The sequence below is a fragment of the Thermobia domestica genome, chromosome 6, assembly GCF_964235325.1.
Source record: "Thermobia domestica chromosome 6, izTheDome1.hap1.1, whole genome shotgun sequence".
Classification (NCBI taxonomy): domain Eukaryota; kingdom Metazoa; phylum Arthropoda; class Insecta; order Zygentoma; family Lepismatidae; genus Thermobia; species Thermobia domestica.
This window is the reverse complement of record NC_137459.1, coordinates 50,174,561-50,190,833: the sequence shown is the minus strand read 5'-3', so window position 1 is coordinate 50,190,833 and position 16,273 is coordinate 50,174,561. Positions and strand designations below refer to the sequence as shown.

The following is a 16,273-nucleotide window of genomic DNA, read 5'->3' as shown; positions in this document are numbered from 1 at the left end:
TCCCAGAAGGCTACAATCATGACAAATTTCATCATTCTAATCCTGCGGAAGTGAAAAACATTTTGGGATATAGAAGAAGATGTTCCATATGAATAACGTGGGAAAGAGTTTTCAGTTCCCCATAAAACTATTATACGGTTGTAAATTTTTATTTTTAGCGATTTACATAGTTGAAGACCTGAAGCAAATTTCGATCTAAGTGCCATTTTCTGAAGTTTCGATTTATAACCGGAATGATGGTCTATGGACCAAGCCAGTTTAAGTGTATTCGGATCTAAGCGCCAAACCTGTGCGTAGTAATCCAGATCATTGTCAATAGAATGCGTGACGCATATGTGCACGGCACAAATTCTCGAGGAAAAACATCATTATCTCTAAACTGTTCAAATGGCACTTAGATCCTAATTTACTTCAGGTCTTCAATTAACGCTAACGAAATCGTAAAGGAATACCGAATTTCAAGTTTTTATTCCAATTCCAAGTACCTAAAATATGTGATTATATGTCCAAAACAAGGCCAATGTAAATAACATGGGGAATGTCTTCATCGATCCTTCAGACCCCTAAATTCTATATATATACAGGGCCGGATCCAGGATTGTCTGAGGGGGTGCACCAATAACTACCAAAATAACCAACTACACTGAAACTCTTCAAAGTGACATGTGACAATATTCTTTATTCCTGACAACGCTGATGCATAGAACGGAGGAAAGTATTTTAAACAGAGTTGCGAGTGTTATGCAGGAAAAAAATGTTATCTCCTCCTGGCTTATGTTTCCTCGTCCCTACCGACAAATGTAATATTTGCTTGGTGAATCCTTTTCCTTCAACCTTCAGAAAATCAACTTAAACTATTGCTTTTGCAAAGCTCTGCTTTCTTTTAAGCCCCAAACAAAACATGATGGCAGAAAGGTTCGGAAAGTGTTGCTATGTTCACTGCTAGCTTCTTATTTTAGATAGTGTATATTTAAATCCCCCTCTAAATCTGGCCCTGTATATATATATATATATATGTGGGTGTGTGTGTGTGTGTGTGGGTGGGTGTGTGTAGGATTTGGGGAGTATGGAACTTGACGAACCAAAGAATAGCGAATTCACCAAAAAGAAGTTTGAATCGGGTGCAAATAATGGTGGATACATTGTGCTAGGAGAATTGTCAAGTTTACATTGCCTACATACTCTGTCTTTAAACATTACGTTGATTTTTTGCACAGTTGCTGTTCTCTTAAGCCATAAGAATTATAACATTGTCGTCGAAACAAGACGCGGTACTAGTCCTAAAATGTCCAACTCCCATAGTGTATAAGTTTCAAATTGCATTGAAATCAACTAGGTGCACAACTGCAAACTGCAAAGCCCTAAAAATGACAAGCTATAAAGTGCGTAAATCCTAAATTGCGGAAGATCTAAAATTTACGCACTTTGGGACTTACGAACCTTTTACCCTTTCGAAAGCTTACTGATTGTTTTGAATGATTTATACATGGTTTCGCTAACGTAGGACAGCATTTGACACAATATCGTTTATCAAGTAGTTAGGTCATTTCGGGAAAAAAAATAAAATAAAATAAAATCTTGCGCTCTTTTAGTACGTTCATTTACTCATTAATTGGCTTCCAGAAGTTAATATAATCAGCGGATGAGTAACTCATGAAAATGCCACGCATTCACACGAGAAACGCTCTCGCATGCGCAGTTTTCAAGAAAACCCAGTAACTAACTGGTTCATACTAGCATTGCTATCTTAAATAACTTAAACTAAAAGTACAATTCCCTATGCCAAACAACTTTTTTTTTTTTTTTTTTTTAAGATAATAATAAATGTGTGACAGTTTCGCCAACTAAATGAACATATTGACTTCATCAGATCCTGTGGAAACAAGAGAGAGTTGCATCTAAATATAACATAATCCGAAGAAAAAAAATGGTTCTAAACGCTGATTCGCTGATCAAAACAGATTCAGCCAATCATAACGAAAGTTGACAAAACTGAAATTCAACACCGCAGATCCATTTCTCTCCCTGGTCCAGTTTAAAACTAAGCTACAAATTAAGACTTTCTAATAACTTGCCCCACTATTCGTCAGTTTTAGGTCCTGTATTCCAATTCACAACAAAGTTTTTCTCTTTTTCAATGAACATGGCTTCCATTTTTTTTATTAACATCCTTTATTCCTGTACTAACACTTCAATCTCACACCAATTAATATTATGCTCCGTGTCCCTCGCGTGGCCCAGAAACATTTTTGGGGATTCTGTTACATTTAGATACAACTCTCTCTCTTTTTTAGTGTCTGATGACGCTAATATGTTCAGTTAGTTGGCAAAACTATCACACATTTATTATTAAAAAAAAAAAAATAAACGTTGCTTTGCTCAGCGGGTTGTATTTTTAGTGTACGAAAACCCAGATATACAAATTAAAGTAGGTAGAAACAATGAAAACGAAACTAACAGGAGATCAACTATTATATTTAATACTTATTCAGTGCTATTGTTTAAAAAAATCAAACAAACGTTCACTGATATTTCTGCTGACACTACAACGCTTATTTAATATTTTATTGAATATTGAATAACCTGTCACGCACTCGTTAAATCTTGTCACACTTTAAAATATCATACGTGACTCGAAATTTGCATTAACAGTTAGTTCTATTCCTGTTATATATATATATATATATATATATATATATATATATATATATATATATATATAATGTTGGAGGAGTGGAGAGGTGAATGGGTGTTTTAAATAACATCATCTGTCGAAATTATTCCACTTTTGTTCACGTAGTTGATGAATGGATTTCAACGTGGAGTAGCACCAATTGAAGGACCGTTGCCTTTGTTAGCTTCCGATTCCAATCAAAGGATGGGCAAACAAAAAGAATAAAGAGCGTTTATGAACTCACAGCGTAATTGTGGTTGTTATGTAACTTTAATCAGTGAATGGAATGCTAATCAATGGCTTAATGGAAAGTGAAAATTGATGGATGACAATGTTTATGTTTCAGAAATTATCTAATGTACTGGAGTTAATTTATGCTTTCTCATCATGTATTTATGAACTTCATACAACATATGTACCATTTTAAAGCTTACACTTGCTAAATTCTAGAAGAGAATTAAGTGCAAAACAATATTTAAAGTACCATGCACACAGTTTTACCTACAGATAATTTTACTTACCTTAATGTAGGAGACTGGCGGAAGTGACTTTTGTGAGTTAGCGTGTTGAGTTGAGAGAGTGAGGAGAGAAGTGACCCCCAGGGTAACTCGTGCAGGGACTGCCTCGGGTTTAATCCAAAATGAAATCCATGACATAATCACAATCAGACATGTGGGAACATATGTGTGGAACAAGTAGTAGCCCAGGCGACGCTTCAATGTGAACACTACTTTAAGACATGTGAAGTTGCCTGCAACATTGTTCAGATATGTCAATATTGTTCACATATGTGCTTTGCCAACATAATTTAAAGTATTTGAAATGAATGACATTCGATTTAATCTGGAATATACAGGGTGAACCTGAAAGATGTGCACAAACTCCGGGAGGTGATTCGTGGCATCAAAAGAAGACAAAAAGTATTCTTGCATATTGTCGAATTCCGAGTCGTGTAAGATTGGAAGGGGTGCCAACTTGGAATGGAAACTCGAATCGTAACAATTGGAACAGAACAGAGATATGTCACTATGCATCGGGCGAAATTCGTCAACATGCAAGAGTACTTTTGTGTTATTTTGATGTTACGAATCACCTCCCGAAGTATGTGTACAACTTGCTTTTCCGTTCCAATTGTCAGGATTCGAGTTTTGATTCCAAGTTGGCACCCCCTGTCACTCTAAAAACACGACACGGAATTCGGCAATATGCAAGAAGACATTTTGTCTTCTTTCGAAGTCACGAATCGTCTCCTAGAGTTTGTGTACATCTTTCAGGTTCAACCTGGATATTTTTGTTTTATGTTCAGAGAAATGAATCTCCATACAAAAGAACTGCAGTTGAAAAGAAAACATTGTCAAATTGTGCCGCATTGCATTTTTATGGAGTTTTAGATATAGCTACAGTTGGAAAAAGAATATTATCAACCTGTACCACATTTTCTTTTTACAGAGTTTTATTTAGAACTACAGTTGAAGATAAAATATTATCAATCTGTGCCACATTGTTTTTCTTACAGAGTTTTATTTAAAGCTACAGTTGTAAAGGACTATTATGAATCTGTGCCACACTATCTTTCTTACAGAGTTTTATTTAGAACTGCAGCTAAAAACAAAATAGTATCAATTTGTGTTGCACTTTTTACGTAGTTTTATTTAGAATTGCAGTTGATAAGAAGTTATAAATACGTACTACGCTTATTTTTACGAAGTTATATTTAAAACTACAGTTGGAAATACAATATTATCAATCTTTGCCACTTTTTTAACCATTACACTATCTTTATCACACACATTGTCTGATGCACTGATGTATCTGATGAAGATGTTATAATTTCAAAGATCCAGAACAAATATTCCTTCAACTGTGCTATTTTGTATTAAGTTTTATTTAGTTAAATTCAGTGACACAACCAAATGATATTCACGTATGTGGTTCACATTTGGTTTTTACTCTTACAATTTTATATTTCTTACATAGACTCAGTTTTTCACACTTTTAAGAGAATTCGATTAAACTATTTAAATATTGTTTACTGTTTAAGAATGTCGGGCCAATGTTTGTTATTTTGGTTAAGTATTTAGCATGCAACATGTACCCTAATCAATCTCTACTCGTATATGTAAGAAAAGAAGTCCTGAGTGACTCACTGGTTGATCAAAGCCCAAGCGAAAACGTCACAGCTATAAAACTTGAAATTTGTATAGGACAAAGAATTTGTGACTATAAAGAAAGACACCATAAAGAAATGATTTTGGGCAAGTAGACGAGGAAGGCTGTTAATAGGGGCATTAATTGCCATAAAAAATGTCTGAATATCGGAAATCCTGAAGTTTAGAGGCACGAAATTTGGTTTGCAGACTTTGCATTTAAAATAATAACAAACGTTTTCTCCGCTTTTTTTTTTTTTTTTTTAATATTTGACCTAGAAGGGGAGGAAATTGGCGGAAAGAAAAATGCATGGTAATTACAACTATTATAGTAACATGTCTATATTTCGGAATATGTTACGGTTAGAAACATGAAATATTAAGAACTTTTCAATTAAAATAATTTGAAACATGTTTCAACGTTTTCTGATATTCGACCTAAAACAAAGAAAAAAATGGGGTAACAAAAAGGGCGGGGATTACAATTATTAGACTTCCAAACCATGCTTTACATATGTATTGGAAATCTTATAGAACGGTTTTGTAGGTCCGTCTATCTGTCGACAAGTATCAGAGCAAACATGGTAAAAGATATCGAGATGTATTTTGTAAGCGATTCAGCACCTCAAGAATAGGTTCCATCTCCTCCGATAATTCTCTATTCAAATCAGAAGTGGTTCAAATTAGTCATTTCCGGTGTGAACTTTTATCACTTTAGAACCCAAACGGTAAGGGCGAGATACGGTCTTTTGAAATCGATTTAGCGTTTCAAGGCAACGTTCCATGACTATCCTGAACACTCAGCCAAAACAAGAAGTGGTTTAAATTTCATATTACTTCCGCTTTTAATACTGATTTCTACAGAGCAAGAACAGTAAGAGATATAGAGATGCGGTTTTCTGAATTGATTCACTGTCCTAAAAAGAAAAAAAAATCATTTTACTCATTACCCTTCTATTCAAACCTGAAGTGGTTCAAATTAGCCATGTTCGATATAAAGACTTATCGCCATAAAAATGGTATCAGATAGATGCATGTAGTTTTCTACAATTGATTCAGTGTCTCAAAAGAGCATATTATCACAACCCACAACACTCTACCGAAACCAGAAATGGTTGAAATTTAGTAATACTTCCAGTTTAAATACTGATTTTCGCAGGTCAAAAATGGTAAGATATATCAAGATGCAATTTTTGCAATTAATTCAGGGATCCAAGAATACGTTTTATATTATGTGTTAACCTTCTATTCAAACTGGAAGTGGATCAAATTAACCATTTCCGGTTTCAATATATATCACCAGAGAGAAAAAATATGTTAAACAGCGACAAGTGGTTTTCTGCAAACAATTCATGATCTCAAGAAAACATACTATGACAACTTACAATACTATACCAAAACCGGAAGTAGTTGAAACCTATTACTACTTCCGGTTTCAATACTGATTTCCGTTGTACAAAAATGGTAAGATGTATAGAGATGAAGTATTTGTATTTGTATTAAGCTTCCCAATTAAAGTCATAATTACCAGTTATAGTGGTAACGGATTGACTCTATTAAACTAAGCGCAAGACATATGATATATATACAATTTTGTAAGGATCTCCTTCTTTCAGTGTGAGCACATGTTATTCATGCAACACGTGCTCTGGTTTACAAGCATCAATACAGCAGACGATACACATGGAACCAGAAAGATACGAAAAGCCAACATGACGGGAACCGAGGAGAAACGAGTCGCCCAGAAATCTACTATAAAAATGGACCCGAAGAGGACAGAATTATCAGCTGTTCACTGATCACTTAACCTACACATACTCCTGAGGTCACCCTGGATGGAGGAGTACTACCTTGCCTAAATTCCTGGAGGCTGGCATCAGCTAAGATGTCTTAACTACAATCCGAACATCTAGACGCTGCCATGAGCTAAGAAAGTTACCAAAGTTCCGAATCCCGAAGTTGCTGCAAAACGCCTCGGAGGCTGCTATGAGCTAAAGGATTCCCGTATAAAACATTTCCTTTTTTCACCTCACTTGTTATAAAGATCTTAAAATATTCACCTTGTAGATACAAAAACTATATTTTGTAATACTTTTTTTAATAAAATAATTAGGTAAAGGGCTAAAATCCCGGACTGTTATTGTCTCTACCTACAGGACGTTATAATGGATATATATATATATATATATATATATATATATATATATATATATATATATATATATATATATATATACAGGGTGTTTCAAAACAACACTGACAATGTTTGGAAGGTGATTCCTCACACGAAGATAAAACAAAAAGTACAGACCAACCTGTGTACACAAATGGTTCCTTTCGGAGTTATAGGCTGTCGAAAATATGAAAAAAAAAAAACAACTTTAAAGCTCCATAACTCCAACACTGTGGAAAATAACGTAATCGGGTCAAAACTTCACTTAGTCACTAATATGTGCGCTATCCAAAAATACATGTTTTAGAATCCTGCAGTACTTCCGCAACATTTTTTTAGAGGGAGTTTGACTACGGGCATACAATTTGAAGTACTCACCAACTACCAATATAAAAGTTCTTTCCGAAGTAGGTATATCACCACTGTTAACAGGTGAGTAGGGAAGCAGGGGTATCGCATACTCCAGATAATTGTTTTCGTTATTTATTTTTTTTCAATACACGATTGTCTACAAAGTTTAGATATTTATTACTTTCCTGAATTAGAATATGTTTTCACTTAAAGTTAAATGTGTACTTTTTTCTGGGAAAACGTTAAATTATGAGAACGTCGCAAAGTAACCAGGATATGGCATACTCTAAGCACCTTCCTACATTTGTGTATGTTTTTAAAATATTTTTCTTCTTTTTTTTTAAGTTTGAAATACACAGTTTTATCTGAGATAATACGATTTAATATCATCAACCTATGGAGTGCACCCAGTTATGCCGAGTTATTGTGCTTTTCATGTTTTTATACATCGTCTGAAACAGAAATATCGTCTGAAATAGAACAAGCTGGTACTCAAAGAATTTTTCAAATGATGTTCTTAATTACGTTGAAACTGGATGTTTGTATGGAGCCTAGATTTGGCCCAGGGTTTTGATCAATACAAACATGAGGTAAACACATGACGGAAGTGAATGCATTTCACTGTAAGTGACAAGGGAATATCTTTGTCTCACATGGAAACTGTTTGTGATATTTTCCTGGACAATCAAAAGAGAACATACTTGCGTATGTATATCAATTTCAAGGACTACTCAATTATAACTAGTCTTCTTAAGTGTTTATCGTATTTAAAGCGTTTGGTATGTTACAAGATTTCAAGTTCTTTCATAAAACTCTTTGCTTTGGTTGATGAAAACGTTTGCTAAACTTTATAATGAAAATATGATATTACATGAGATCGACTTCATATAATTGTAATAAAAATAATAATAATAATAATAATAATAATAATAATAATAATAATAATAATAATAATAATAATAATAATAAATTGTATATTAGTAGCATTGGGGGCACAGTGTCTCAGTGATATGGCTTTTACGTCTAGTGCGTGGGGTCCTTCGTTCGATTCCCGGCCATGTAAGTTTGTGTTGGACAACATCGTGTTTGTAACTTTCTTGGGGTATTCACATTGCATCCCACTTTCTCATTCCACCAATACCTCCAGCATCATTAATTTGCCTTAATCATCGTCTTCGTTAGCCTATAAGACGTGTGGGACATTAAATTGAAAGGTGAAAGAAGTAACATTTTAGGTTTATCTTGCTAACGTAGCATGAAATTAATTCTAAAATAAAAAACAAATAAATAAATAAAAAGCTCTCAAATTTTGATACTTGAGATAATTTTGGTAACCGTAACTCTCTCTTTCTCTCTCTCTCTCTCTCTCTCTCTCTCTCTCTCTCTCTCTATATATATATATATATATATATATATATATATATATATATATATATATATATATATATATATATATAACAACATGAACTGACATAAAATAAAGGGGTACTTCCGGTTGACGTGGAAAGTTGAAATTTGGCATGATTGTAGCCATAGGCGGGCCAGGATTTGGAAATGTGGGTAGAGGCTAGAAAGAGACAACACATCCTAACTTTGTTGCCAGAGCGCTCTGCAACATTGAGTCTTTTAAGATCTCAAAAATAATCCCTAACTTTTACTTAAAAATAATAAAAAAAAAACACTCTATGATAGCAAGTAACTTATGAGATACTTTAGAAGTCACTCAAATATATCCAAACACAGGAAACAAGAAATATACAAAATAGAAAGGATGATTATGGGAAATCTGAAAATCGAAGTTAATTTGCACCCACTTTGGCGCCGCCTATGATTGTAGTTGTCCGGGACTAACCCGCAGGAAAATTGCCAAAAGTGAATATTTTTAATTTTTAGGGGGTCTAAAGGGAACATGAAGACATTCTTCATGTTATTTAAATAAGCCATTTGTTGAAATTATAATCTCATGTTTTGGGTACTTGCAATTGGAACAAAAACTTCAAATACGGTATGCTTGTACGTTTTTGTTAGCGTTAACTAAGTAAATCAGTAAATATAAAAAAAAAAAAAAAAAACAACTTTAGAGTGATTTAATGGGAAACTGAAAAATTGTCTGTATTTTTTTATGTGGGACACCATTTATATCCCCCCAAAATATTGGGCACTTCCTGTAGGACTACGATGAATAAATTTGACATGATTGTAGATAGTCCTGTAGGACTACCAGAGAAGAAAATTGCCAAAAGTTAATATCTTTAAGTCTTAGGGGTCTAAATGGGCGATGAAGAAATTCACCTTGTTACTTAAATGTGTCTTTTTCTTAACATATAATCTCATATTTCAGGTACTTGGGATAAGAATAAAAACTTGAAATTCGATGTGCTTATATGTTTTTGTTAGCTTTAACTAAGTAAGACGCCAAATGTTAAAACTTCCAAAGGTAGAGTGCTTTAATGGGGAACTGAAAAATCTTTCCCATAGTAAAGACATATGGGACATCTTCTACACCCCAAAATGTTTAGGCACTGCTGGCAGGATTAGAATGATGAAATTTGTCATGATATTAGCCTTCCGGGACTAGTCAACAGGAAAATTGCCGAAAGTGAATACTTTTAGTTTTTAAGGGATGCAAAGTGGGGTTGAAAAAATTTCCCTGTTATTTAAATTGGTGCTTTTTTGGGATACAAAATCTTATTTTTTAAATAGTTGAAATACGAAACAAACTTGAAATTTAATAGAATTGTGAGTTTAAGAGATGCAAGAGTTTAAGAGTAAATGCGGAGGTCAGGGGGCGAAGCCCCCAGCTGGGCCAAATTCAGGAAATGTAATTAGAAAGCAAATGCACGAAATTCACTTTTGATGCAGAGGTGATACATAAGACGTGCAATACCGTAAGCCGAGCAAACACGGGGTCTGGGGGCGGATCCCCCAGCTAGCCAAAGGTTAGTCTATATTATGAAATTCAAAGTGACTACGTTTGTGACTCCTAATCTAACTCTACCGATCTCTATCAGATTTTCAATATAGATGTGGTTCGGGCTAGGAGTGTTTTTGTCATTTCACTTTCACGACAAAAGTTAGGGGTGGGGGAGGAGAGAGATTTATAGAAAATAAATAAATCTTGAAACTCTTGAACCAAACGACCAATCTCGATCAAATTTTTAACATAGATGAGGTTCAAGAATGGGATATTTTTTGTCATTTCACTTTGACGGAGTAATGTACGGATGGAGGAGGAGGGGAGATATACGAAAATCAATAGGAATAAAAACGAAAGTGGCTAGTTTGTGACTTAATAGCTCTTCAACCACAAAACCCATCTCAATAAAATTTTCAACATAGATGAAGTTCGGAACTGCAAAGTTTATTTTTATTTTATTTTACTTTTTTCTAATTTTACTTTGATGGTAGAACCTAAAAGAGGTGTGGGGGAGTGGAAGATGTATATAATATAAGTAAAACTTGAAACTTCTTGAACCACCTGATCGATCTTGATCAAATTTTGAACATAGATGTGGTTCCAACCTGAGATGGGTTTTGTCATATTACTTTGGCTGCACATTTTAGGGGAGGGGGAAGGGCATTTTAAAATGATCAAAAATGACCGATAGGGTCACTGAGATGAACTGTGATACTTTCGATGCTGTTTAAATCCAAATTCAGGCCCGCAGCTTGGGGGAGGGAAGGCCGACATATATATAAAAATGATCGAAAATAACAAATATTAGTGTCGAATCTATATATTTCAGGGTCGTTGAGTTGAACAGTGACATTTCTGATCCCGTTTACGATAAGATTCGGCCCTGTAACTTGGGAGGGAAAGGGAGAGATTTATAAATAATCAAAAATGACCAATATTGGTGTCTAATCCATAGTTTACGGGGTCGATAAGATGAATAGTGACACTTTCGATCCCGTGTACATCCAAATTCAGCACCGCAACTTGCAGGTGGGAAGAGGGGAATATATATAAATGATCAAAATGACCAATATCAGTGTCGAATTCATGGTTTTCAGGGTCACTGAGATGAACAGTGATACTGCCAATGAATTGACTTGTAACATAGGGGAGGGAGGAGATAAATAAAATTGTCGAAAATGGCGGAGATTAATGTTGAATCCATAGTTTTCGGTGTCGCTGTGATGAACAGTGACACTTCCGATGTCGTTTAAATCTAAATTCAGACGCGCAACATGGGGAGAAGGGCGAGAAATTTAAAAATCATCAAGAATGGCTGATACCAGAGAGCGCTTTAGTAATAGTAAAAATTGACTAACTAACGAAATATATTACATGTCTTTTCTTAATTTAACCCAACGAAGCGTGTAATTGATACTAGTTTAAATACTCGTTAATAAAACATATTCAAGTATTAAAAAAAAATGGGGGCCGCGGTGGCTCAGTGGTAGAGCGTTCACCTCTGGTGCTTGGGGTCCCGGGTTCGATCTCAGCCCCCGCCAAGTGAACTTTGTGGTGGACAAACACCGTGTGCGTGTGTTTTCTCGGGGTTCTCCCGTTTCCTCCCACTTTTTTTCATTCCACCATTTCATTCATTATTCATCATCACCGTCTCCTTTAGCCTAACCGGCATAACCGTGGGACGTAAAACTCAAAGATTTCATTTCATTTTCAAGTATAAAATTTTACCAGTTTTTTTCCTACTTCTATAACTCAGTCGTATACGCAAACTTAATAATTACCTTCTTCTTCTTCTTTTTCTTTAATTTCAAAATAATATTTTTTTGTATATTACTTTTGTCTTATCTGGATAAACCAAGCTGTTAAAACATTACAAAAAATCACCACAGAAAGTAAGTTCTGTTAATCATTCACTCAAGGGGAAATGCTTTAAAAATTACCCTTGAAAAATATATCATCAAAAGTGTCATTAGTACTTAAGAATTTCGAATTTATGATGGGGGAATCTTATATCTCCACGCACCTACTTACGTTAAGAAACATGGTTCACCTACTTGAGAGTTAAACAACTCGTTAACTGTTAAGATATTAACGATCTGACTCCATTAACCAAATCGGTCGAGAAAAATCACCCTATCAATCTATTGCAAAAAAAAAAAAAAAAAAAATGAAACGTTCACTTATACTAGTGCAGTCAATAGATTCGTGGACTAGTACCCATAATATAGGCAACCAGTAAAACTCATTGTTGCTGTGCTCGATGTGAACGTCCACACACACAGATAGATTGTTACACGGATCCACACTGATTTTCAAAATAGTTCAAGTATCATTTTATCTTTTGACCTGTCTTGTCTAGGTTTTGGCGTTTTGGAGATGATGGCAACTTCCAAGTGGCTGCTTGTCTCGTTAGTTATGGATCGTAGAGGAAACGCCATGTTTCATCTCCTGTTATTATTAGGTTCAGGAACGTTCAATCAACGGCAGCATTCTCCAAGTCTGCCGCAGTGCAATCAACTCCTTTCACAAAAGAAGCAGTACGTCCTTTACACTCTATGCACAGACTTGTCTCTTGCTGGGTCATGAGATGCACTTCACTGTTTCCTCCAGTTTATCACTTATCAATGTAGTATACCACTAGCGCCACACTGCGTCCAGTCCACGAGCTTATTGACTGTAGTACGTTGAGTTGAGTTGAGTTGATTTTAGTTTAGCGTCCCTTTCAGCAGCGAGGCTATATGAGACGTGGACCTACTGATTAACGTGGAATCCGAACCACGTGAGCTCCCGCCGGGAATCGAACCCGGGTCTCCCACGCCAAAGGCGCGTACGCTAACCGCTTAGCCACGGAGGAGCTCTGACTGTAGTACGTGGGACATGAGCTATGAGCTACAGAAAGCCACCGTTAAATTCGCCGTTACATGTTAAGATATTAACGGACTGACCTCATTAATGAGCTCAGGCGAGATGATCATTCTAGCTATATATATTGCCAAAAAAAAAGAAAGAAAGAAAAGAAAGAAAGGAAGAAAAAAAAGAAAAAATAATTACCATAAAATTTTGCTCACATATATGGGATATGTGATGCAGTTAGACAAGTTAAAATCGCCGTTTCCCATTAATCTACTGAAAAAGAAGAAGAAGAAGAAGAAGAAGCATTCTAAAACTTGTATCGACACTATGTAAAGAATATGAGTTATAGATTGCCACTGCTACCCGTTACCCATTAAGATAATAATGTATAAATTCCGTTAAATAACTCGGCAGAGATAATTGTTTTAACTATTTATTGCAAAAAAAAAAAAAAAAAAAAAAAAAGAATTAAAAATAGCTTCCATTCAAGAGTTATCCTGCAGAGTAGCAGACGGACGAAGGAATGTACTAACAACACAATATTATAAGCTGAGAGAAGCAAAATGTGAAGTTCCATATTTTAAACCATGCCTCCTATGGCAACGAGAACAAGGATCTACATATTTTATGGCATATTCAGTCGAAATCGCACATTTTAAACTTTCGTATTTCGTAATAATTTGACAAAATGTTCATATTTTGTAAAAATCGTCATATATTTTTTTACATTATGTGTACGAGGTAAGTTTAATCTGAATTCTAAGTTCATTGAATCCAATGCCCTTGCGTTGCTTTGAAGAATAAGCGCATTTTGTCTCCCTTATACAGAAGCGGAAGTTCCTCCATCTCTTAGTTATATCCACTGGTGGAGGGAATTTCCATAGCGAATGAGAGTCCAACAGTATCTGCAACGTTAGCTACGGAGAGTTTTAAGGCTAGCTAACATTAATGTTTTGGTGCCATGAAGCGTTCCAACTAGTGCTCTCAAACGGGTCGGGTTACGGGTCGGGTCGGGTCAGGTCAACTAGGGTCGGGTTGTCGGGTCGGGTCAGTCGGGTTGTCGGGTCGGGTTATCGAGTCGGGTCAATCGGGTCAGCTCGGGTTGGGTTGTCGGGTCGGGTTATCGGGTCGGGTCAGTCGGTCAGCTCACTTTGGTCAACTGAGTTTAGGTTGAGCTTAAACTCGGCAGGAGTCGAAAGCTGCTGTTTTTCACTAGCTGCCTAATTAAAAATAGCAATTTGCAATTGATTTTATAGAAGCCATAAATCTATTTTGAACACTTGCAGCTAGTGTTTTTATGGTAAATGCTTATTTTTGTACTTGTGTGTACTTTAATTTGTAAATGTGGAAGATTGATTTTACCAATCGACTGTAATATTAATATCTACGCCAATATGGAGTCTGGATTTAGAACAAACCTAGGAGTTGTTTAACACGTTAATGCCAAGGGTGAATTTTGTTGTTCACCGGTAGAGTGCCAAGCGTACTTACTTACATTATTCTTGCTTTGTTCATATTTTTTAAACATAATATTAATATTGAAACATAATCTAAGGCATGGTATTGAATCCGCGTGCATAAAAGTTGGGGGTCCGATCGGACCTACGTGTGTATATTTTGTTTATGGGCAAGGAGATAAATTACAGTTGAACTGGCAAATCTGTTAGAAAGTTATTTGTTTATTACTACATGTGCAGAAGTGAGAAGTGTGGATATATTCATCTTGCTTTTAGTGCTAATAAGTAATATCTTTGTGCAATGAAAAACGAAGAAATATGCGCAGAACTCGATCTCATTAGTAATAGCAGTGTAGTGATCTAGACTTTTCTGAAAATTCAGCAAATGACAGGGACACTGACACCTTGTGAAAATAAATTAGAATAAATAATGAATCCATTGTTAAACTTTTTAACACGTCACTTAAAAAGCAAATCATAGGTCCGATCGGGTCTACAAAAGCAACAAATGCTTGTTACTTGGTATTTAGCGCCCCTAGCGGCGTTAATAATCAATATCAAAGACCAAAACCTACATGTGTAATAAAAACACCACAGTTCAATAACAGTAGAAACAGGATTTAACAATACAAGTACTCTAACGTCAATTCGACGAATTATACATTGTGGGTCCGATCGGACCTACAAGAACATTTTCTTAGATCACTCCAGTAGGCCCGATCGGACCCACATGGCAGCTAACGTGTTAAGCAAGGCTAAAAGAAAGATTGGATATGGACGACCAAGCCCAAGCAGGTATTTCATTTTATTTCACCAAGCCCAAAAACATCGAGACAAGAACAAGATAAAGTTTGGATATGCAAGACGAATTGCATAGTAATCTTGCTCTTGGCCTTGTTTTGGTGATCACCAAGTAGCGATGAACATATTTTCTTGCTTTCCGTATAGTATGAAAGACCATAATCAAAATCACACTTGGTCTTCATTTGTACCGATGAGGCGAGCATTCTTGGCTCTTGTATAGCATGAAAGACCAGCAAGACTACGAAATGCAGGACCAAGACTTGACTGCAAGACAAAGAATAAGACGCAGTATTGATGACCAAGACCCAGGGAGCGAATTGTTTGAATTTCATTTGTTGGGCTGAAATTGATGAAATAAAATTAGTACTTTGTAATTAAATATCATACTGTATTTTTAAATTTTAAATTACAAAATTCATATTATCTATCTTCTTACGTGCAACTATATATACTGTAAAATACGTTTTAATTACGGTACCAAGAAAGAAAAATCAAAGTGGCACGGGTCCCGGAATCATAAGAACCTATTTTGGAATGAAAGTTGAAGGCTTGGAAAAAATCACAGGTGTTCTCCTGTTTCCTCAACCCTTATCATTGTAGTTAAACGAGTTCCTTTTGTCTCCGCCAAGAGACTCTTGCTATTGCCTTCCGAGAAGACCCCCTGCCGTTCAAGCAGGTGAGAGCACTGACCTTGAATAAAAATTTCGTCACATAGAACTAAAGCAAGAAAAAAAATAATAAACTTCTCCCACGTCGGACATTGGTATCAGTTATAAAAAGAAATAACCAAACCTCAAAAGTGCCAAATATTCATTAAGATGCATATACAAATCCACCGCTTGATCTAGCTAGTGCTTAACGTGTAAGACTTCGGGACACGTGGTCCGGATTTAATTC

General features: G+C 35.5%; 1 protein-coding gene across 1 annotated transcript in view; it reads right to left on the bottom strand.

Annotated features, from left to right (window-relative positions):
* Window positions 1-3,027: 3,027 nt before the first annotated feature.
* The window catches only part of LOC145687178 (glycine receptor subunit alpha-2-like), a 536,410-nt gene continuing 523,164 nt past the window's right edge, over window positions 3,028-16,273 (bottom strand). Inside the window, exons 8-9 of the mRNA XM_081760642.1 lie at window positions 3,196-3,425; window positions 3,028-3,120 (exon numbers count right to left, since the gene is read on the bottom strand). Coding sequence (XP_081616768.1) covers window positions 3,028-3,120; window positions 3,196-3,425 — 323 coding nt within the window. The remainder of the gene's footprint in view (window positions 3,121-3,195; window positions 3,426-16,273) is intronic.